The 23,715-nt window shown below is 33.6% G+C and overlaps 4 protein-coding genes across 4 annotated transcripts; 2 read left to right on the top strand and 2 right to left on the bottom strand.

Moving 5' to 3' along the window:
* The first annotated feature begins 46 nt into the window (after positions 1-46).
* On the top strand, positions 47-2,692 carry LOC102622676 (heme-binding-like protein At3g10130, chloroplastic). Its single transcript, XM_006481705.4, has 8 exons — positions 47-317; positions 406-492; positions 610-680; positions 768-869; positions 969-1,073; positions 1,615-1,750; positions 2,170-2,279; positions 2,382-2,692. Exons 1-8 carry the CDS (start codon positions 113-115, stop codon positions 2,454-2,456), a joined length of 891 nt encoding a protein of 296 aa, XP_006481768.1. The 5' UTR covers positions 47-112; the 3' UTR covers positions 2,457-2,692.
* Positions 2,693-6,574: 3,882 nt separating this feature from the next.
* On the bottom strand, positions 6,575-7,306 carry LOC102621791 (uncharacterized). Its single transcript, XM_006481702.3, has one exon. It carries the CDS (start codon positions 7,265-7,267, stop codon positions 6,794-6,796), a length of 474 nt encoding a protein of 157 aa, XP_006481765.1. The 5' UTR covers positions 7,268-7,306; the 3' UTR covers positions 6,575-6,793.
* Positions 7,307-12,725: 5,419 nt separating this feature from the next.
* Positions 12,726-13,457, bottom strand: LOC107177509 (uncharacterized). The gene has a single exon (XM_015531370.3). It carries the CDS (start codon positions 13,331-13,333, stop codon positions 12,836-12,838), a length of 498 nt encoding a protein of 165 aa, XP_015386856.1. The 5' UTR covers positions 13,334-13,457; the 3' UTR covers positions 12,726-12,835.
* Positions 13,458-18,311: 4,854 nt separating this feature from the next.
* Positions 18,312-23,389, top strand: LOC102621296 (uncharacterized). The gene is made up of 12 exons (XM_015531444.3): positions 18,312-18,762; positions 19,418-19,482; positions 19,616-19,688; positions 19,851-19,869; positions 20,370-20,489; positions 20,626-20,695; positions 20,776-20,819; positions 20,918-20,959; positions 21,774-21,833; positions 21,996-22,063; positions 22,658-22,715; positions 22,840-23,389. The coding sequence occupies exons 1-12, from the start codon at positions 18,458-18,460 to the stop codon at positions 22,927-22,929; spliced, it is 1,014 nt and encodes a 337-aa protein (XP_015386930.1). The 5' UTR covers positions 18,312-18,457; the 3' UTR covers positions 22,930-23,389.
* The last annotated feature ends 326 nt before the right edge of the window (positions 23,390-23,715 follow it).

The raw sequence follows: 23,715 nt of genomic DNA, 5'->3' as shown, positions 1-23,715 counted from the left end.
ATATTGCGGGTTAAATGATTAATATGAAAATAATATTTCCCGGGAAAACTATAACCACCCGCTTTGATAGACAAAAATCACAGAACCTCTCCAACAGAAATTCAAAAAGAAAATGCTTCTCTGCAAGCCTTCACTGTCACTGATCAGTCCCTGCACTCTCCCCAAAACCCTAACCCTAAAACCCACCAAGAAACCATCCTTAACAATCATCAATTCTATCACCACCAATAATGAAAGAAAACCCATATCAGCTTTTGAAGCTAGGGTCTCTCTCGTCTTCGCTCTCGCATCCCAAACTTCATCCCTCTCTCAGCGACGTAAGTGTTATCATAATTCCATTTTTAATAAATCATTTATTTCTGCGACTCTTTGTTTCTAATTTTAACTAATTTTATTTTTTTGCAGTTTTAATGGACTTAGCAACTGAAACTGCCAAATACGTGTTCCCAAAAAGGTTCGAGAGCCAGAATTTGGAGGAAGCCCTGATGGCAGGTAGATTTTTTTTGGGGTTGGATTTGATTGAAATTTTATAGTCTATTTATGTGGAGTTCAAGTTTTTTGTTTATGGTATACTTATGAATTTAGCGATTTATTTATTGGGTTGTGTAGTTCCAGATCTTGAGACGGTGAAATTCAAGGTTTTGAGTAGGAGAGGTCAATATGAGATAAGAGAAGTTGAGGTAAATAAATATAATTGTTTATAATCTCTATGTTTATCTGGTAACTTCATTTGTGCATTGTGTTTTTATTGGGGCTGGTTTGTGTAGTCTTACTTCATTGCAGAAACAATGATGCCTGGGAGAACTGGTTTCGATTTTAATGGTGCGTCTCGATCTTTCAATGTGTTGGCTGAGTACCTGTTTGGTAAGGTAGATAGGATTGTTTTCATCATTGATTCCGTGCATTTGATGTGTAAGTGTCTCTCTTGGTTTGCTTATTGTGAATCTTGCCTATTGCACTATTTTCAGAATACAAAAAGGGAGACAATGGAAATGACCACTCCTGTTATTACACGTAAGACTCAATCTGATGGGGAGAAAATGGAAATGACAACACCTGTGATATCCAAGAAGGTTAATCTAAACTAATAATGTTTATTATTTCCAGTATCATGAAATTTTTTATTTTTGAATTATATATATATATCCATGTGAATACATGGTATATAATTGTGTCTTTTCTTTCTGATTTCTGTTACAGGATGTTGTTGATGAGAAATAATTTTATCAAATATGCTTAGGTTTGGGATGTATATAATAGTTTTCTAATTTTGTTTTAACTTCACAATGATAGCACTAGTGACTTAGTGTCACGCTGCTAATTTTTTTTTTTTCAAAAATATGTTCTTTAGGTTTCATGAACATTACTGCGGGGAAGTCTCAGTTTTCATATGTTAGATTTTTGGATATACAATTGACTTAATGCCCGCACCCACAATCAGCCATTGAGTCAACCCTTTTTGCTCCCTTTGCTTGATAACCAGGCCCTTGCATTGATATTGGATAAGCAGAATGTTTGACACTTCAATGATTAGATTTATTCATCCATCTTCTCTCCAGAAGTGTTCTTATACACACACACACGTGATTGTCTAAGTGTATAAAATATTTACAGCTGGAAGATCAAGATAAGTGGCAGATGTCTTTTGTCATGCCCTCGAAGTATGGAGCCAACTTGCCTTTGCCGAAAGATCCTTCTGTGAGGATCAAAGAGGTTCCAAAGAAAGTTGTTGCTGTAGTTGCCTTCTCAGGTTTGTATGTTTTATGTTTGCTTAAAGGTGTACGTGATCTAATTGTTAACAAGAAAATCAGAAAAATAAAATAAAGCAGTTTATTTGGTTGTTATTGTTTTGATGAAACTGGATGTATGCGTCGTCTCATAATCATTTTTTCCTTCAACTTGTGTAGTAGTGCTGTTAACCATTTACTATTATGTAATTTAAAATATCTGCGGCAAGAAAGTATAGCCATCATTTAATATTTTCACCATTATGTGGAAATAGCGTCGACAGAGAAATGTAGCACTAGAGTAAATTAGAGAAAGCTTTTTGCAGAGAGCATTCAAAATTTAAAGGAGCACAATCTGAAGAGTGGATAATTACAATTGTTGAGGTCTCTACTGTGGAACACTACGTGGTTAGTAATCCCTTTCTTCTTTACTTGGAATCAGGTTTTGTTACTGATGAAGATGTAAAACGACGGGAGTTGAAATTACGGGATGCTCTGAAAGGTGACAGACAGTTTCGAGTCAAAGAAGGTGCTTCGGTTGAAGTTGCACAGGTATCCCAAGTTGCATAAGTCTGTGATTAATTTAGATTCTAGATACTCCATTTATAGACTGTCTTTTTATTTGTCTTTGGATGTTTTTAAATGTGAATGCAGTATAATCCACCATTTACACTTCCATTCACACGTCGTAATGAGATTGCTCTGGAAGTAGAAAGAAAGGAAGAATAGCACTTTACAAGTGGTTGTGGAAGCTTGAGGCATACTGTATAGTAAATTTACACTCTGCTAAGAAAGATAAAACATCTTGTGTATATCTGCAATCCAAGTTTCATAATGCATATGTTTATACAAACAAAATCTGTGAAGTGACTTGTAAATCTTTAAAGCACTCATTTTGCAACTGAATATGCATCATAGCTTGTATTCAGTGGTGATAATTTCAGTAGTTCTTATTTGATGGATTATCTGTTGTAATGTTTAATTGGGATCTGATGTAACTGAATTCTTACCACGTGTCAGAACATTCTTATCTCCCACAATACCAAGAAAACGCCATATATTGCTAGTAGAAAATTGAAAGAGGAAAGGTAAAAAATTGGTCAATACTTTCAGAACTTGAAGTTATATCTATTACTCTATTGGAGTGTCTAATATTTTAGCTGTCGCTCTGCTTAGTTCATCCTAAGTTTTTCATTTGTTCATATATGCTTGAAGAGGAAGATAGATCGCCTTCTAAAAGTAATGTTATACAAGCATGCTAAGGAAAAAGGTTGCTTTTTGAAGCTGAATGTTTTTCTAGTATTTATTTCAAATGCTTAGCTGATTTCTACTGATATTTAACTGTACCTTAAAATAAAAATAACTAGAACAAGTTACAGGTTTTCCCCTGTGAAGCAAGCATAGTTAAACAGAGGTAGCCATTTGATGCAAGCATGGTTTATAATACTAATAATAAACCTATAAAAGAACAGAGTTGGATAATTGAAGAGTGACAAAACAGTTTTTGCTTAGAGTGAGAGTGAAAATCACGTTCCGGAATGTACCCAAAAGCCAATGAACGGCAAGAATGTCCACGGCTTCCAGTTGTCAAAGAACCCAATTGAGTTAACATATTGGATGTTAAAATAATATGAAAAGTGATAAGAGATCATTACTTGCATTAAGCATGACATCGCACCTGATGTAGGGTGCGTTTGGGATTGAGGTGTTGTAATTTTTAAGTTACAGCTGATGTGAAAAAAAAATTGTGATTTTGAAAAAAAAATTAATAAAATGTAGTAAATATAAATTTTAATTAATAATTTTGACAAGATTATTAAAGATATAATAGATTTTTTATTATACAAGTAAAAAATTATATTAATATAACTTTCAAGCTACATCAGTTAGTGATAAAATTATTAAAGATATAATAGATTTTCTATTATACAAGTAAAAAATTATATTAATATAACTTTCAAGTTACATCAGTTAATGTTTACCAAACACTTTAATGCTGTAATTTAAAAGTTACAGCTACTTAACCTCAATCCCAAACGCACCCTAATGAAGGAAGCTGCATCGAATAGAATGTGAAAACCTCTATAGTTGGGAGAAGATAATCTCAAATCCAGTCAACCACTAAGGCTGATAGTGGGCAAGTCACTCGCGGTCGGTCTCGTAGATGTGACCATCCCACTGAGGTCATAGGGCTCTTTTTAGCCTCCTAATTATTCCTTGCCTTGTTTTGCCAATGTTATTCACATGAAACATGTTAACCTATACTGTCAATCTCACTTGCTAGTTTGATTAGGTTTTTTGGAATATTTGTTTGCTCTTTTCCTCTAATCTTGGCAATTGGCATTTTATATTTATCCCCTGAATTATGAACATCCCAGTCTGTGCTGTGGGCAGATGATGGGAGACAAATAGAAAAGTTTCCTGTCAGCCAACCATGGGATGCCATGCGATTAGTGACATACTTCAGTGGGGCACCCCACTAACCATGGTAACTAATCCATGAGCAGTTGATCTCTCTGGTTGTTATATCATATGAGAGCTTTAATTCTTTGTCATGGAATGTCATATTGCTCTCAGCTATTGGTATAATTTGAAGATTGTGCTAAGCATTTAGACTATTCAGTAACTATTGTGCATCAACTTGATTAAGTGGCCTTTCACAAGCTTGAACAGTTGATCTAATGCGTCTAAAGGGTACAACCAATGAGTACAGAGTACAGTAGACCTAATGTGTCTAAAGGGTACAACCAATGAGTACAGTTGACTTATTCGTGTATTTAGAATGTTTTTTAGCATGATGCAAATAAGGTAACATTACTGTAGACACGTGGGTGCTCTGTCGAATCCAGAATATGTTTTTCTTGTTTTGTTCTTTTGCTCCAACATTTTTTTTTTATTAGATGGGGCTCAAACAAGCGAGCTAAACAGGAATAAGGCGAGGATGAGTAACCCCAAACAAGTCTTGTACAATAATTGAATAGATACCCACAGGCGGGTTAGAAAATAAATGTACCCCATGGGAGAGTGAATGGGCTATATTTGCCATAAAATCCGCCGCCGAATTTGCTTCCCGATAAATATGGGTGATGAAAATCTGTCAGTTTCTGCTAACTAATTCCTGGATAGCAGCAACTAATGCATAGAATTCGTTAGGCACAATCACCTGCTTCAAAATCATTTGAGTAACACAAAGGCTATTCACTTCTACCAAAAGACGTTTTATGCCAGCATCCCAAGCTAGGCGTAATCCTTGAAATAAACCCCAAAGCTCAGCCATAAGCACCGAACTTTCTCCAATATTCATACAATATCCAGAAATCCAGTGTCCGACAGTGTCTCGAATAAGCCCACCAACACCTGCGCCCTGAAGATTCCTACAACATTTTAGTTAGATTTGAAGTGATCCATCTTCCTTTTTACCATATATATGTGCTTTTTTTCCTCATTTTACATCTTATTTCTACTCTCTCTTTTCTTTTCTTTTTCTTTTTTTTTCCTTTTCAGGTTATTATGCTAGAATTTGATTTAATAAAATTAAGATCTTTTTTTATTAAAATCACAACTGCTCTAGAAAAAAAAATTATAACTATAAAATAAAAGTTAAAATATTATAAAATTTTACATCATATACGTGTTAAATCAAATTAACATAACTTTCAAATCATAATATTAGGTGTTTAATAACTAAGTATTCTAATACCGTATCTTTTAAGTTAAAATATTCTCACTATACTGCCAACTAGAGCCTAAGTTGTTGAACACGTGATTATGTCAAATTCCTGCATATGATAAATAGTTTTTCTTGACATACTTTCTTTGAAAATTCATAGAGTTGAGATCCAAGTTGTTGTCCTAATATTAAAAAATTAAAAAAAAAAAAGTTGAGAGTTTGTTGTAGCATTGGAACAGGAACAAAACTAAGAAACGTATCATACTTTATTTCTATTTTAGATGGTAATAAACAAGCTTAATATATTCATCCATTTCACATATTCATATATGCGCGTTTTTACTGGAGGAAGTTGACTTGTCCCAGCACTTCAAATATTTAGTGCCTAGCATAATTATGAACCCCAACCAGAACTGCCAAATGGGGGCAGCACTAGCAGAACCGCCATCAAGTAAACAATGATGTAAAAGATGAATTGTTATTACTCATGTTTATCTGTCTTCTTAAATATGATTAATAAGAGGATTTACTGGAAGTTAAGCTGTAATAGGTGCTTACATTGCTTTCTTCCATTTTCTCTTTTTCTTCTGACTGAGCTGGTGGGTCTAAAGAGATGTCCGTTAAATCTCCTCAGATGTGCGAGGAAATGCTAGTCGTCGCACCACACATTATTGTGGTCACCTGATCATTGGCCGGGTTGTGGGACGCCAGCCAATAATCAGGTGACATGTGGCTCGTGCGCGATGGCGGGCCATCAGTCTCTTCTTAAACATTTCCAAATCATACTCTACTCACACTGCATCATATTTATGTTTGATTTTGGGTTCTTTCGTATTAGTTTATAAAATTACTTTTGTAACATCAAAATTTCCACAAATTGAGGTTTGAATTACAAAGACTGGAGAAATTGCCTACTACTTTCCATATCATATTTTTCAGAAACATATTCAAACATTTATGTTATTGTTGTTTTAATCTAATATTAGATTTTGGGGAATAAGTTTAATTAGTGATTTTGGGTACTGCTCCTTGAACGAACTGATTGCTTTCATTGATTTATGTGGGGGGGAGAAGAAAAAAAAATGTCTTTAATTGGCAACGGCATCACATGGCTAAAAGTTAACATGTTTCCGAGGTCTCAGCGACATTGCATGGGATGTTTACTAGGAATACCAGATTTTATCAGGGAAACAAGCAAGAACAAGCCAAGACTTAGCTGCTTTCTTTGTTGCTAATTTTTATAAGATGGTAAACCCTTGTGATGAAAATACAAGCTAATTAAGCTGAGCTTTTTGCTATATGTATCATATATATAGTTAATTTCACTGTCTATCTTTCTATGTTAAACTAACGAAAGTTCATAGAAACTAAAGGAGATTACATGGTGTATGTTTTGCTAGTCTATTTCAGGTATGCTTTCCAGCTCAGGCTTCCACGCTTTAGTCTTATCACCACTTTGGAAATCATCAGCACTTTGTTTACTCTGAATCCGAGAAACCATATCTTTAACTGAAACTCCTTGTTTCTGCAGTAACTCCTCCAGCTCTTGCTTACTGATAACCAACTTAATCCTCACAACACCGCCTCTTTCTTTCGCCCCGGCTCCGGCCTCTTCATCCGAAAACCTGACCTTCTTTTTCTGAACTTTCTGGGATGGCAATGGAACAGGTACAAGAAAGTACAAGTTCCCACCAACCAGTTTAAAGTCTGGCCTGAGATGCCTGATTTCGGGAAGCGAGTCAGAAATTGCATGGCCAGAAAATTCTGCTAACACATCCTGAACTCTGATGGGTTGATTATATTCAAGTATCTTGCCATCTGTTTTCATCACCTTAATCACTTTTTCTTCAAGGACTAAGCAATTCCCCATGGCTTCTGTTTGTGCCTTTTCATTATCATAAGAGCATATACTATCGACGTATTGTATTTATAGGAATATGGTTATGAAGTTGCCCTCATGATTTGCAATTATTCACAGAAATATCCCTATCTTGTCCGTAATTGGACCCCAATTCTTTAGACTTTTCGTGCTGGTGTGAACTAAGGATTCCATCACTGCTGGTAACGCATTCACTTTCCAACTCACGAATTGACTCACCAAGTGAAGTTTTTTGAGTAAACGCAAAATGGGTAGATAAAATAGAATCGGTATAGTGGATTAATCGCATGCGAATGAAACTGGATACATCAAAAACAGAGTTGGTTGCATTTGGAATACAAGTGGAATGTGACCAGACCCCATTGCTACAGTAAGATCGGCTGGTTACCAGCTGCTCTGGCATTTGATGAATACATCCAATGGACAATATGGACTAGGGGACAGCGACTTTGTGGTTGACTCAAAGCTATTTTTGTGTGTGCGCAACATTGACTATTTGCTGTCTTGCTTTGTCTTTAGCAGTAACCTTCAACAACATGCGTGAAAAGACTCCCCTTTAGTCCTTTACCGTTCGTGGTCGGCTAACTATGAATTAAATATATTTATTAATTTATATATTATAATTTTTTCAGTAAGTTTCCTACACATTAACCAGATAATAACTCTTTATATGTATATATTTCCTCTGCATTTTGCCTCCATTTGTTTCCGCCTTGGTTAAACGCCAAATTAATTATTAACACATTTTCCCAGTTGAATAAATTTATATATATGAGCTTAGTATGTATTTGATCATCCCTAATACGATTATACTTTATTTAGCTAACTTATCACGATCAAATGCCCTTTGTGGTTATCTAACTGATACAAAACTGATTAAGCTAGTCGGATCTCCACTCTTCATGTCAGCATCTCACAGCTAGCGCCTAGCAGTGAGTGCGGGCTAGCTAGCTAGCCTTCTCCAAGTAGCAGCTTGCTTGCAGTCCAAGCTTCAACTGAAATTAACGGCAGATTTGTAACTTTGGGCAAATATCATGAGGTCTGAGGTATACCACGTCAGTCATTCACACAACCATGCATGCCATACTATTAAAGTGCTCAAATGTTTACATTTATCTATTGTAATCCCGGATTAATTTTAATGACTGTGCAACCCAGATTTCTAGGCTAGCCGATGAAATTTACTCACAATCAAAAGAGACGATGTTCCCATAAAACACGAGCCCAAAACCTGAGGGGAGAAAAATGTAGACCAGTTATTATTCAGCTGATTACCCCTTGTACAGGCAAAACCTAAATTTACTTATTTAATCTACAATGAAGACAATTGACTAGAGAAAAAGTGCATGAATAATGGAGATTGGAGAATATTATAAAGAAACGAGTGGTGTTGTGTTAATTTACAACTGCTGTTTTCAACACGCATGCGTGCTAAATATTATATGGCTGTGATTCTTCTTTTAAGTTAGTGGAGGTAGAAAAATCAAGAGCCTAGCTCGATCTCTTTTGGAAATTTAGCGGAAACAAACTAATCAAAGAAAAAAGAGAGAGAAGCTGGATAGTAACTTACCAAAAAGAGCACTTAGCTATCGTATCTAGCCTGCCTGCCTACCTCGCCACCATGGTAGACTGATGATAGCGAAATAACTTTTCCGTTTTGACTAATTAAGAGTAATTCTTTTAATTAGGACTAATTAATACTGTTGTATACAAACGTACGTATATAATTGATCTAGTGAGCAACAACTACCCACATGGAGAAACTTTGTAACGCTTCATTAAATTGATTAATTAATCAAGCTGAAGTTATGAATTAATTAGATTACATTATGTGAGATGGATGATGCAAGCGATGTTGGCCTTGGTACATTACTGTAGACATATATCAACAAGTTTATATATTTTTTATTAAAAATTTATTTTGATGTATACGGCACACATGTGAGTTGGGCCGAATTCAGAATTTTAGACACGTTGACCTTAAAAGCACGACACGATTAGAGATGGGTCAAAGTACGGCACGCGAAAAAGCTCGTTTCATTTTTTAATGAAAGTGAACTTAAATTTGTATGATTTTATAAATAACTTGAAATTGAATCTTTTAATATATTTTATTAGCTCAAATTTTTTAATTTATTAAATTCTTAGTTTCTAAAAAATTATATTTGATTTATATTTATAATTTATTAAATAAATAATTGATATCATGATTTTAATAAATAAAATTATAAATATCATGATTTTATAAATATGTATTAATATTATTATAAATTATGATATATGACTCTACGTAATTCCAAGTTAACAATTAAATTAACGCTTAAAAAATTTATTATTATTGTTGTCGTTAAGTACTAAAAAAGAATTCTCATACCATAGAGTCAAACTTAATAACTAATATAACATTCTCCTATTATTATTGAATATGAACTTAAGTTTTGAATTTTTGATTTTATTAAATTTGAATAAAGGCACATGGATCCAAAAAACTATAAAGGCTTGAAAAAAATAAGAAAACAACTTGGCATGCGCTCTTGAAAAAATAAAAAAGGAAAAAAAAACTTAGTGGCATTTTTTTTCTAGGCACAGCACCGCATGTGTGTGCACGGCACGAGTTGGCACAACACATGTGCCGGTTCGGGTCTAAGCAAAACAAATTAGACACAGCACGACACGGCACGAAACGCACAATGAGTATGGTACAGCACGAGTACGAGAACGCGTGAGCTTCCTATGATGGGCCTGGGCCGGCATGGCACGGCCCGTTGGCCATCTCTAATACATCCATACATACAACTTATGCTAAATAAATATCTAGGTTTTAAATATATAATGGATAGTGGCAGTGTCACATTAATCGGTTTTGTATAACAACTATGATGGTGATTATATTTATATTTCTAATTTCATAATCATTTCTGGGCAGTTGATAATTATTTTAATTAATGAAAGATCATAATTAATCCAAGCTGCTTACTTGAAATCAGTGCATGAATCATGAATGAAGATTTCTTTGGCGGAAAAGAAACCATAAAGAGATATAAAAAAAATCTTTCTTTAGCCAAGTGCTTTGAGCATTTATTATCATAAATAGTTCTTTATTAATTTTCTTTTTGGAATTTTTCCCCCTTTAAAATAGATTACAGTGGTGCAATTATGTCAGCATGATGAAAATGGCTCGTATTGTATTTTTTTTAAAAAAAAAAATATATTCTATTGGGATTTCGAGATACAAGTGGCCTAACTTTAGCGATGTACTTTTTCCTTTTTCTCTATTTCACTTTCTCCTTAAAGCCTAACTTCAGCAAAATTCTTTAGGTCCTGAATGAGATTTTATTTAATTTTCTTTTTATGATGCATGTCATTGTCTATGCAAAAGTTCCACAATCCATGATCCATGGCACTCTTTAATTTGCTGTTTCAATCTTCGTCGATGAGCTTTAGCTCTAGACATCAAGTGTGGCGTGCTACATGCACTTTCCTGAAAGCTTTCTAACATTGTTATCGTTGTTGAAAGGAAGAATTGGGATAAATATATATTCGGCCCCCATGATGTTATTCTTCAATAGTTTATTTGTAGGACTTAGTTATGGTACCACAATTGCACCCAGTCATTGGATCTCTCACCATAATTAAATCTAATGACTAAAACAATTGTGGTATGATATCACAGTTGTATAATGATTATGAATAATTAATATTATTTTATTTATGAAAAAATAATTTAATTTTTTTTTTTTTTGGTTTGCAGTTATTGTAGCATGCGCCATGCAGCTATTTGTATGTTAAACATACAAACCTTCAATCTTATTAATTTTAGATCGGTGTTAAGCACGCATAAATTTAGATCAAATTGTAATAAAGAAAAATAATCAATTATCATAATTTGGTATTCATTTATCATATTTATACGCATGATATGATTATGACTCTTGTCATACAATGAAATTCATTGTTTTCATATGTGCATGCGATTATAATCTTGATTTTTACTATATGTGCACTTATATATCTTTATTGAGAAAGATTTTTACGTGATTATTACACTCAAACTTAATGAAAATGGGACATAAAAACTTGTATCTACACTAATATAACAACTGATACGGTGCGACGAAGTCGATGATCAGATCAGTTGCAGTATAAATTAACTTTGAATTATTCATTCATCCTTATTCCTTCTTTTTTTTTTCCTTTACATTTATTTTGCCGTTGATCATTTCTCTTATTCTTCTTCTTTATGCTAGCTAGTAGTTTAGTTATCTTGGTCGATGGCTCTTTGGATCTAGCTACTCCATTTGTCGAAGTACATACACTGGATTCCAATTTGATTTTGCAGTAAATGATAGGCCTTGAACCACTTAATTGAACTGGGAAAGCAACTGAAACTTTCAACACAGACAAATATTCGTTTTCCATTTTCCAACTCCTAGATTTTCTTCTCTGTTTTTACACGCACTTTCCAAAAGAAACTTTGATTTTCCCTCCTCAAGACATTCCCGCTCTCTTTTTTTTTTTTTTTTGTCGTTTTGTCGCTTCTAGACTTGGCAGAAAGGGGTGCTTGGCCGGCTGACATGGCACTCGGGACCGCGACACTTGTCTCTCTATGGTTGGGCGGCACCGCCTTTTAGAATTTCGCTGTTGTTCAATTATGTCTCGGATGCAGCTTTAAGATGAATTCGTCAACCTCTAATAATTATATTTAGCTTGTAATTAACAGCCATCGACTTTTTAACTGCTCGTATTATGTGGTCATTGTATTCGTTGTAACTTTAAACACCACAAGTAATTAAACCCCTACCTGTTAGCTTGAGGTTGAATTTTGGATAGTCTTCATAATTTTACTTTTGATAAGGGTAGCATTCATTTTTTTACATCATATATAATAATAAGAATAATGTTAGATATTTTAAATTTAATCCTAAATAATGTATCTTGTGATGTGTCATTTACAAGTAGCATGGCACATGGTTTAGGATAAAATTTTAAAATTAAATTTTGAGATGTAATGCACTGCTCATATAATAATAAACCTCATAAATATGTTTGAAAATAGTTATCACTCTTATAAATATGCTTGAAAATAGTTAACACTCTTATTGATTTTTAATAGGCCCAAAAAATAAAAATAAAAACCTCAATTGATTGAATGATTGATTAACAATGATTTAAACAATAATATTCTTACATTGATTTGTTTTTCTTTTCATCTTTGTTTTGATTCTTTTCGATTGCTATTAATTAAGATCGATCCTCTAAATATATATATATATATATATCATGCCAAATTATTATATGTGCCTTTTTCGTTTTCTTATGCCGATATTTAGTGTTTATTGATTAATAATTTTGGTCGGGAATCTAATTTTATTGTTTCTAGTGTAGTATTACGTTTCAATATCATATTAATGCAACCTAAATTTTGCAAGAGTAACGAGCAACAAAAGGATAGATACTGAAGTTCTGTCATAGTTTCACTATCTCTATGTTTTTAATGTTAAACTAAAGAAGATATTATCAAAAGAGATTAACAAGTATACATAATATTTGCATGATTTGCTAGTCAACTTCAGGTATGCTTTCCAACTCAGGCTTCCACCCTTCGTTGTTATTACCGCCATCCTGGAAACCAACGGCCTGAGAATTGGTGCTTTGTTTACCCTGAAGCCAAGAACCCACATCTTGAACTGAAACTACTCCTCCTTTCTGCAGCAGCAGCAAATCCTGCAGCTCTTGCTTCCTGATCACCACCTTCATCCTCACAACACTGCTTGTTTCTTTGGCTCCGTCTCTGGCTTCTTCCTCCGAAAACCTCACCTTCTTTTTCTCGACTTTGCGGGACGGCAATGGAACAGGAACAAGAAAGTATAAGTTCCCACCAAGGAGTTTAAAGTCTGGCATGAGATGCCTGATTTCAGGAAATGAATCAGAAATAGCATGGCCTGCAAATTCTGCGAGCACGTCCTGAACTTTGACGGGGGCTTTATATTCAAGTATTTTGCCATCTGTTTTCATCACCTTAATCAATTTTTCTTCAAGCATTAAGCAATTCCCCATGTCTTCTGCTTTTGGTGCTTTATTACACTTTTTCTGAGAGTTAGATTTCTATTTCTAATTAAGAGTTAGAGGAGCATAGGATTAGGATGTGTTGTATTAATAGAATTTTAGTTATGAAGTTGCCCTCATAATTTACAATTATTTACGGAAATCCCTTATTTGAAACGGGACCCCAATTCTTTAGACTTTTGCTTTTAATTCACGACTTCATCATTGATGGTAACTTAACCATTTAGAAATTTTGCAAATCAAAGATTGACGCACTAAGTGAATTTGAGTTAAATGCGGTAATTAGTAAAATCCCTAAAATACTTTAATTTCGTGGTAAATTGACGAATAATACATCAATTAAACTAGGGTCAACTAGTTAAGTCTTTTGTGTGCGGGCTAAAGAAGATCTATTAATGCAGCAAATGTTGGTATTCTTGTCTCTTAATCACTGCAAAGGAGTCACAATCAATGAGTTTCAAGCTGGTGGATCATCGAAACAAGTGGAATGTGACCAGATTACATTGGCGAGCGATTGTTACTTGTAAGTGATTGATCAATAGGTCCAGTCGAGTAGGGACCGTAACTTGTAAGTGATTAACCACGTTGGTTGACTCTAGTTATTTCTACGTGTACAACGTTTACTATTTGCTCTTTAGCTTTTACCAATGTTTTTCTATACGGTATTAGAACTAAATTTATGTACAAACCAGGTAAAAAGATCAATCTACTCATGACCACAAGTATTTGAGGAGAATGTTCCGCATTTGTTGAGACAGAATCTAGATTAAGAATATAAATTTGAGGCAACTTTCAATTCTTGAGTTAAAACTTCTGAGTATAAATTAGATTCATAAATTTCTATCAATAATTAAACATCAAATTATTAACATGTTTTCTAGTAAGTAAGAAGAAAATGTATGTATGAGCTCACATGTGTATTAAAGTATTAAAGTTCGTTGTAGTGTCAGGTAATTGGTGACATACAACAAATTCCGAAATACAAATGTATTCGTATCAGAATTTGTAAGGAATTTTGATTTAAATTTGAGTGAAGTAAAAACAAAGGTTAAATAATCAAGTATTTCAGGAATTTGTCCCAGAATTTGAATTCTAAGTGATTTGGCTGTTGATTTGTAAATACTACATCACTTTATTAATTTATTTAAAATTAGAAGACAATAAGAATGTTGATGGTGAATTTTATAATGGTATTTTGAACACATAAAAGTTATCTTACTACAACAGGCTTGAAGGAAATTACTATTGAAGACAAAATAAAACAATGAATAATAAGATAATAATTCTTTATTTTCTTAATTCAATAAAATAATATTTCATCTCTGCAAATTGCACCCACTAAATTTTGCACTCATCTAACATGAACTCTAATTCGTCTATGTTCAAGTTCTTGACAAAACTTAATTTTTCACGAGAAACGAGTTCGCCACAGTCAGATACTTACACACACACACGCCACGCAAAAGTTAATGTACATGAAAAGAATCTCAACAAGTGTGAATTTAAAAATTAGAAATTGATGCTTTTGAAATTATATTTCCTTCTTATCCATGAACCTAACTTAAATAGAGGAGATTAGTGATTGTGGGTGCATAAAAAATAAGTTACAATGATGGAAAAAAAAGGACAAAATGAAAAGAGGATATATAATTTAATTTAGATTATTTTTGAGATTATAGGAGGTGTATACAGTAAAAATTAAAATTTTAAATTTTAATCCTGGGTTTCTTCAGAATTTGAGTTTAAAGAGAAAAATCATGAGCTTAAATAGTCCCACCATTTCATAATTTCGTATTGCGAATGAATTTCTTTAATTACCATATACAAACACAAATTGAACAAAATTCTTGTTTAAGATGACTATCTTTCTCAATACGATAGGATTCTAACTTTAAATTTCAAAAAAATGATACGTATCATATAAGATTGCATGACTTTCGACAAAAGTCATGTAGATATATTGAGCATTTTCAATCCCTAATTGAGAAATTTGCACTTTAGCTAAATTGTAAATTCATGGAAAGTGATTCAGTGCCATCAATCCCCATCCAAAAAAACCCGTTGTGGTTATCTAACTGATGAAAATTAATTAAGCCAGTTACGTCTCTGTGTATAAATGACATCATCCCACAGCCAGCAATGAGTGCGGACTCGCCATCTTCAATTTGCAGCTTGCTTGCAGTTCAAGAGTTTCAAGTGAAATGGCAGATTTGTGCATGTAATACTCTTGGGCAAAATTGAGGCCATTTTCAAAGAAAGTTCAGAATAAGTGCACTTCATATGTTACAACCAAAAACCACCCAATATTCCTGTATACAATTATTGAAAAAGAGTAGATAATACACTGATAAATGTCATAATTAACGTGACACTAACATAAATTTATTATTTAAATAAAAATGTTAAGATTTAGTAATTAATTATGTACAATTTGAACTTATCAGACGATGTCACACCATTTGCTAGATCAAAATAAATATAAATGGTAATTTACAATTGTTGAGATCAAGATGAATGTTTTTTCAACACGCATGCTTGCTAATAGTAATTATATGGTTGTGGTTATTCCAAGAAGGAAGTGGATGTTGAAAAATTGGCAGCAACGATCTCTTTTAGAAATTCAACGGAAGATACTAACAGAAGGGCTAGCTATTAATTAACCTACAAAAATTACAAGATTTTTATACATATCATCTTAAAACTAAACATTTAGGTTTTGTGATATAGTGGCAATGAGTCACTCTGGGGTTTCTAGAATTATTTCATCATTTCCCTTTAGTTGAAAATTATTTTAATAGAAGACTTATTACAAGCGAGTCGGTTACTTTGGCATGAATCATTAATCAAACAATTTATTGGCTTAATTCTTATATTTTATTTTTGGGTTATTTACTTTATAACGGATGGATTACGGTAGTGTTCCTTATCTATCTCGCCATGATGAAAATTCTTCTTTTTGTCACTTCAGTAAAATTTATCTTAAAAAAAAAAAGGGGAAAATCCTTACTGTTCTATTGGGTGAAGCGGTTCATCTAATATGATTTCAAGTATTTTTTTAAAATTAATTAGACTTTTCTAACAATGGATTAATCAAGGTAAGTCCACATAACAAGCCTACACCTAATTAGTATGGATCTTACGCCTAGAGAGAACGTTAGAGCTTAATGCTATTATTTAATATCTTTAATTATCAATTAAGCTTTTAGGGATGGGTGTTGTTAGGCTATATGCGTGAGTGTGCGTGAGTGTGTGTGAGTGTGATCTTACACCTAGAGAGAATGTTATAGTGTGTTTGAGAGTGAGGTTGGACAATATTAAAGTGTTTGATAAACACTAGTTGCTGTAACTTTTTTCACTTGTATAATAGAAAATCTATTATATTTTTAATAATTTTATCAAAATTCTTATTTAAATTTTACATTTACTATATATTACTAATTTTTATTTCATAATTATAATTTTTTTCTACAATAACTGTATTTTTTAAGTTACAGTACCTCAATTTCAAACGCACCATAAGTCCTCTTACTTTGGATTGAATGTTACTATATGTGCTGGATTATCTCTATTGGTTGTAGAATATATCTAATCCTTTGAATGTGGTACGGATAATTAACACTAGGTTGGGTAGTTGTAAAGAGATATATAATGGGTCATATGCATTCTACCTCCTTTATCGAAGTGATTATTCAATTTGATTTTGCAGTAATGATCGGCCTTGAAAAGTTCAACCACTCAACAACATTTTGAAAGCAGCTCAAGTTATAGATTTTCGTTTTCTTCTCTTTCGCACACAAACCCAAAAAGAAAGTTTTGATAATTTCCTCCAAAATTCCCTTTTGTTTTTTTGCTGTTGTTTTGTAGCTTGATATGTGGAATTGGCCGGTTCAGGCTGACATGGCACACAAGATAACGACACTTGCCTCTCAATGGCTGGGCGGCACCGCCATGAAGAACAATCCCCCGTTGGTTAATTATAACTTGATTGGAATATTAATTAATGGTTGTAAATCATCAAGCACTTATGATACAACTATATCTCTCAATTAATGCTGACGATAAGTCTCTTCATACCTCATTATTAGCAAACACCAACTTAAAATAGAAGGTGGGGGAAATGGGTAAGAGTATATTTTTTCTCCCATTAATATGGATCGAACAAACATCCCTTTAATATTATGTGAGGATAAAATTTTGAGATATATTACTACACTTATTAAAGATAGTCTCGTTAAAGATAATCTCAATAATTTTTTATTATTATAAATATTAGCATGATTATGATTCTTATCGTAATATATCAATGTATCAAAATAAATAAATAAATAAATAAAACATGCCTTTAAAATTAGATTGTAGGATTATGTTTATAGCAAGTGTCTTCATAGCTTATTAGCACTCACCAAAAGAAAAAAAATAAATTAAGATCATAACTTTACAATCAAATCTATTCCACACATGAGATGAGGCTCGTTTGAATACGTAGCTGCTTAATGGTTTATGTAACTGCTTATTTACGTCATAAATTTCAATTTTGAAAGCCTTGTGACCTGAAGGTAACCAAGTAAACGAAGAGATGCCTTATCTCGGGTGAGATATGCAACTAAAACTAGCAAATTTTACAAAGATTTGCTGAAATTAATTCTTCTAATATAATTTGCTTTATTCAAAATATTTTAACAGATATGGGCCGTGTTGGGTTCTAATTTTAATGGACTCGCATGCAAGGTCCAGTCCAATCCCCAATCACAACATTCATCGATGTTATTATTCTCGCCCATCTTCATTCCAAAATGAACCCCGTTGAACCCTTTCTTCACAAATATTATCAGATAACAACAGTAATAATTTCTCCGAATATATCTAAAAATATCTTCTTTTAAAAATAGTTTTTTTTAACTTAAAAAAGAAATTCTAAGAGTATTCTTATTACTAGATCCTTTTAAACTTTTTTTTTTGGTTGGAAAAACAAAAATCAAATAACTGTATTACCTGTCTCTCCGGTGTCCACCTAAACTAAATTTACTAACCACCACTTCTAGTTCTACACAAGGAGCCACTCAAACGAAGATACACTTAACTCTCAGTTTAAAAACTCTCCCAGCGAGAAAGCCAATGGCCGGAGTGCTGAACTTCTCGCAACCTTCGCTTTTCCGGCCACTTTCCGGCAGCCGTCAAATACCCAGAACCTCATTTTCCATTAGAGCAACCTCAGAATCTTCAAAAACCCCACAAACTCCATCTTCTTCGTCAACCACAAGCACCCAGGAAAAACTAGAACCAACGCCATTTGCTGCCCCGCCAAATTTCAAGCCACCTGAGCCGAAGCGATTCGCCGTTAGACCTGACAAGGCTTTGGACATATTGGGCGCCGCCCTTGCTCTGTTCTTTCGATTTGGAACTGGTGTTTTTGTTTCAGGGTATTTGTATTTTTTTCCTTTTTTTTTTCAATTGTTGTAACTAATCTGTGTTAAGATTTGATAGCTATTACTTATTTGTTTAATGATTTAATTTTGTTCGTTTAATGGTTGAATTAAACCCTTTTTTGTAGTTGTTAGTGTGTCAAGTGCTTGTTCTTGGATAGTTTAAATAGATTATACTGAATTCAAGCAAGAGTATGTCGAATTGAAAAGAAAAGAAGAAGATATTAATTGGAGCACGTGATATCTTGAATTCATTACATATTTACATTGCTAATATGCTAGCCTAGTAGCTAACCTTGGACTAAAAGGAAAGTAATGTAGTACTATGTCAGAGGAATACGGGATATCTTACCACAGAAGGAAAGGAATTAAGTAGGTTTTATCATGGTTTAGGCTGGGATCTACAAATATATAGGTGCAAATCATGAAGTAAATAGGGGTAGGGCTCATCAGTTATCATTTGTGATAGACAATAAATCTATAGGTAATAAGAGAAGTCCTACTGAGTAATCCATCCTTATTGTCCTTGAATATTACAAAATCAAGCACAAGTGGCCCTGCTGAATGCATCACATCATCTATCATTTATTAATTTAGCCCTGGACACTTTCTTTCACCTTAATCATACGGCATTTACTTTGTAATGTGGCAGATATAGTGCGTCTTTTGTCTCCAAGGATGAGATTCCACCTGATCAGTATACTCTGGAAATAGCTGGTAGTGGTCAAATTCCTTATATTACTTCTGTATCAAGACTTCTGAAATTGGCATGCATCCTCATGCATCCTTAAAGACATTGAATTCAATTCATATCATTTGACCTTTTAGCTGAGCCAGCTGACTTTAACAGGTTTTAAGGTGAAGGAGACCTCAAAATTAGGCCCTCGTCCAGAGAAGCCTATTGAGATATATGAGTATGAAAGGTACTCTATAGTTGGAATTTTTACCTTTGGTGTTTTGCCTTCTGTATTCTTGTTTTTGGCCATCGTATACATTTCCCTATGTCATTCATGGTAAAGAAAAGACTGACTGCTTGTGTTGTTTTCTCCACATATGGATTACCGTGGACCATGTGCAAACTTCAGCTGTCCTTTTTGTCGAAAGGTAACATTACTCCAGAGTATCATCCATTTTGCATGTACTAGATAGTATAATATGCTCGTAATTGAGCAATGAAATTGTGAAGATGTATATAATGAATCAAATGTTGCTGAAATAGTTGCACACTACATGTCGTAATTCTGTATCACTGGTCTGGACATTTCCAGCACACTGTAACTCTTGGTGGAGGTGCTACCCTCAAATCTGGTTGAATGGTCATGTCTCAAATGATAGAATGTCCGGATAAATTCACCAGTCCATCTATAGCGATTGATACTAAATATTGCAGTTATAATATTCATATGATAATGGTGTACTGCATTTAGATATCATCAGAACTGAAATTGCGCTTCTAAAGGATTATTGCTATAGATGTTCAATTCGACACCTATGGTTCATATCTGGTTTCCAGGGGCATTGTATGTATGATATGTCTTCTGCAATGTGGCAAGTTTTTGAAATTATTCAATGGGTTCATTACATCGTATCATATCTATAAACAGGTTAGAGAAATTGTTGCGGTGTTGGATCTTGATGTTCTATATTATCCTTGTCCAAGAAATGGTCCCAATTTTCGTCCAAAGGTTTTGCAGATGGGTGGTAAAAAGCAGTTCCCTTACATGGTCTGATGTTCTTCCTTTTCTTTTCTGAATCATTAGTGTGCACTCTTGGTTATTTCTACTCCAACTTTATATATGAGTAGGGACTGGTTTCAATTTTCTGTTCAATCTATGATTATACCTTCGTTTGTGGTTGCAGGTTGACCCAAACACAGGAGTTTCAATGTACGAATCAGACAATATAATAAAGTACTTGGTTGGCAAATATGGTGTGTATGGTTACATTCACCTGTTTTATGTTGTTTCTTATGCTTTCTTTGTCTTTACTCAGCTTTATTTCTTTGTTTAGGTGATGGAAGCGTTCCTTTCATGCTCTCACTTGGTTTACTAACAGTTAGTTATTAGCATTTAACTCTTTTGTTAGTAATTCTTGCCCATTTGTAAAATGAAAATTCAAAATCATATAATGTGTGATTGTGGATTTATTGCAGACTTTGACTGAAGGCTTTGCTATGATTGGTCGTTTAGGAAAGGTAACGTGAATTTTGTTCCATAATGTTTGGGATGGAGAAATCTGATATGCATTGTTTGCTATAGCCGTGCCAGGAAATCTGTATCGACTAAATCAAATGTTAAATGTGACATCATATACCTACTAGGTTTTCCACTAACAGTCTAATGTTCTATACAAAAGTATAGGCATGTGTTGCTATCCTAAATCACATACGAGGTGCATGTTAGCTGATCCCACATTTGTTAGATCTTGAATTTGACAGAGCTTCATACCATTGGGGCTTACCACCTAATAGTTTAAGCTTTCATTTGTTATCTATCTAATTGATCCACTGGTTTATTTATGTAACATTTTGTGATGTGGGAGAAGAAAGCTTTGATACTGATTGATGAAGGATGAAGAAAGAAATAGATAGATAGAGAAGAGTTATAAAAGAGAAAGAAAACTACAGAATATAATATGAGATGGGAATCAGAAATAGAAGGAAGAATTTAAGAATTAAGATTAGGGAGAAAACAATTAAACCTTAACATTATTTGTAGTGGATGAGAAAAAGGTCCTGTTTATACTGACAAAATCATAACCAAATATGAAACAATAAATCTACATCAAATGAATAACCTAATTAACACAAATACAAAAAAATAACAAAATAAAAGCCTTTCTAAAATAAATATTACCAAGAATCCCTTAGATAAATTGTAGGATACCATTCTGCATCTTTCTGTATATACAGTTTATTCAGCATAGTCTTAATCATCAAGAGGTCACTATATACTAAACTAGAATTGGGTGTAGAGTTTTGCTGAACCCTGTGTGTCATTTTTTTGCAGGGACAATCTTACACTCCTGCTAAATTGCCACCCAAGCCACTTGAAGTATGGGCATACGAGGTTGGTGGAGTATTAGCCAGTCTTTAATGTTTAAAGTACAAGGAGTAATATTTTTTGACATTCCTCATCCAAAATTTGGGACTTCCATGATCTCCTTATTTTATTTAGAAGAATGTGATTCAGTATCCCTTTGGTTTCCTGTGGTTTTATTCGCCTTATCAGGGTTCCCCATTCTGCAAAGTTGTACGTGAAGTGCTTGTAGAATTAGAGTTACCACACTTGCAGCGGAGGTAAAGTCCTTGTGTGGTCATCTGATCTGTCCTTTCTCCTTTTAGTTGTATTGTAAAACATGATTTATTAATTACACAATATACGACTGCATATAGCCACCAAGTGCATGCAATTTATATCACTGTTGAACTAGTAGTTGGAGATTTTTTAGCTTTACATATGCAACTCCTGTCTTACCCCAAAAAGGAAAAAAAAATTAAAAGCTTCATGACATGTATGATACTTCTTACTGAAATTGAAAAAAAGACAGATATTATTTCACGGCTTATTGTGGAGTTCCAAAACCCTTCTGCATGGATTATTATGTATATCATGAACAATACGGCATTGAGTTTAGTAATCTATTCCCTCCTTCGCAAGTTATTTTTCCACTCTTTTTTTTTTTTAATGTTGTATATTAGATGTCTTTATCCATGTACAAATGTGAGAGTTCACTCCCTATTATCGTAGATACTTCCATCTGGTTTGTGGATAGATCATTGATTATTGTACATTCTAGTGTTTTGGTCTCTGTAAATACAAATTCCCATGGATTTATATCATTACTACTTACCAGACCTTTTCTGAATGATGCTTCTTTTTTCTTTTCTCAGTTGTGCTCGCGGCAGCCCAAAACGACAGATTCTGATTGAAAAAGCTAAACATTTTCAGGTAATTTATTTAGGTTTAAACCATCTATGGTGAGTTTTTTAAAATCTGAAAAATAAAAGTGAAACAGCGGCTTGACATGTCTCAAATGACACAGATAATAACGATTGACCACAATTGTTCACAGGTACCTTACTTAGAAGATCCAAATACAGGAGTGCAAATGTTTGAAAGTGCAGACATTGTGGAATATTTAAGAGCAACTTATGCGCAATGATAGGTGAAGCTTTCGAGGGCTTTTTAGGTTTTCTTAATCCTCTTGGGTACAAGTACCTTTGCCTTTTGACCAACAAAATCATATATATATATATTAATACTCAAAGGGGATGTGTCGATGTTTCTGATTTCTTCTTTGTAATAAAATTAGTTCCTCAACTGAGTGAGTCTTCTTAATAAGTTAGTTTTGTGACATGATGTTTATTCTTTTATTTATTATGTGCGAGAATAGCTTCTGTACTTTCAGATGATTGGAGTACTTATTGTGAACACTTACGGCATTTCCCCTTTTGCGGAACAGAATAATCTAATGGAAGGGACTTGGCGGGGTGTTTTAGTTTAAGAAGTAGCTGTAAAGTGTTAACTAAAGCGGTCTACAAAATACTCCAAGAGTCTATGTTACTTATCTTCAGTTTTGTTAAACTCAATTCAAATAATGGGAACTACTTTGTTGAATTTTATACTTGGATAAAACAAGAAAGCAAAGTTAATGTTGTTATTAGTGCTCAAAATTTCTTGTATCTACTTACTGATGTTTAGCTTCTGCGTGATGAAAGGATTTAAATTTCAGTATGAAGAATTTCAATTTCCTAACAGAGTATTTATAATTTCCTGTGGAATAGAATCCATGAGGGATCTGCATCGTGGAGGATAACTCTAGGCTCAATCGCACTGTCTTACTTCAAACATAATAGAAACCTTTAATTTATCATGTGCTTAAACGTATCCCTATTTATACTAGACTTTTTAGGTAATGATAAGTATCCAACCTGTCATAAATGGTACA

The sequence above is a fragment of the Citrus sinensis genome, chromosome 6, assembly GCF_022201045.2.
Source record: "Citrus sinensis cultivar Valencia sweet orange chromosome 6, DVS_A1.0, whole genome shotgun sequence".
Lineage (NCBI taxonomy): Eukaryota > Viridiplantae > Streptophyta > Magnoliopsida > Sapindales > Rutaceae > Citrus > Citrus sinensis.
The sequence above is the reverse complement of the archived record's forward strand: the minus strand, read 5'-3'. Positions and strand labels throughout refer to the sequence as shown.

What these genes read in the sequence shown, in the direction of transcription:
- LOC102621791 (XM_006481702.3), bottom strand. Translation starts at nt 7,267, where the DNA reads ATGGGGAATTGCTTAGTCCTTGAAGAAAAAGTGATTAAGGTGATGAAA.
- LOC102622676 (XM_006481705.4), top strand. Translation starts at nt 113, where the DNA reads ATGCTTCTCTGCAAGCCTTCACTGTCACTGATCAGTCCCTGCACTCTC. An exon ending in TGCTGTAGTTGCCTTCTCAG is followed by an intron (nt 1,751 to 2,169) that starts GTTTGTATGTTT and finishes ACTTGGAATCAG; the next exon opens with GTTTTGTTACTGATGAAGAT. An exon ending in CTTCGGTTGAAGTTGCACAG is followed by an intron (nt 2,280 to 2,381) that starts GTATCCCAAGTT and finishes ATGTGAATGCAG; the next exon opens with TATAATCCACCATTTACACT.
- LOC102621296 (XM_015531444.3), top strand. Translation starts at nt 18,458, where the DNA reads ATGGCCGGAGTGCTGAACTTCTCGCAACCTTCGCTTTTCCGGCCACTT. An exon ending in AAAAGCAGTTCCCTTACATG is followed by an intron (nt 20,490 to 20,625) that starts GTCTGATGTTCT and finishes TTGTGGTTGCAG; the next exon opens with GTTGACCCAAACACAGGAGT. An exon ending in TGATTGGTCGTTTAGGAAAG is followed by an intron (nt 20,960 to 21,773) that starts GTAACGTGAATT and finishes ATTTTTTTGCAG; the next exon opens with GGACAATCTTACACTCCTGC.
- LOC107177509 (XM_015531370.3), bottom strand. Translation starts at nt 13,333, where the DNA reads ATGGGGAATTGCTTAATGCTTGAAGAAAAATTGATTAAGGTGATGAAA.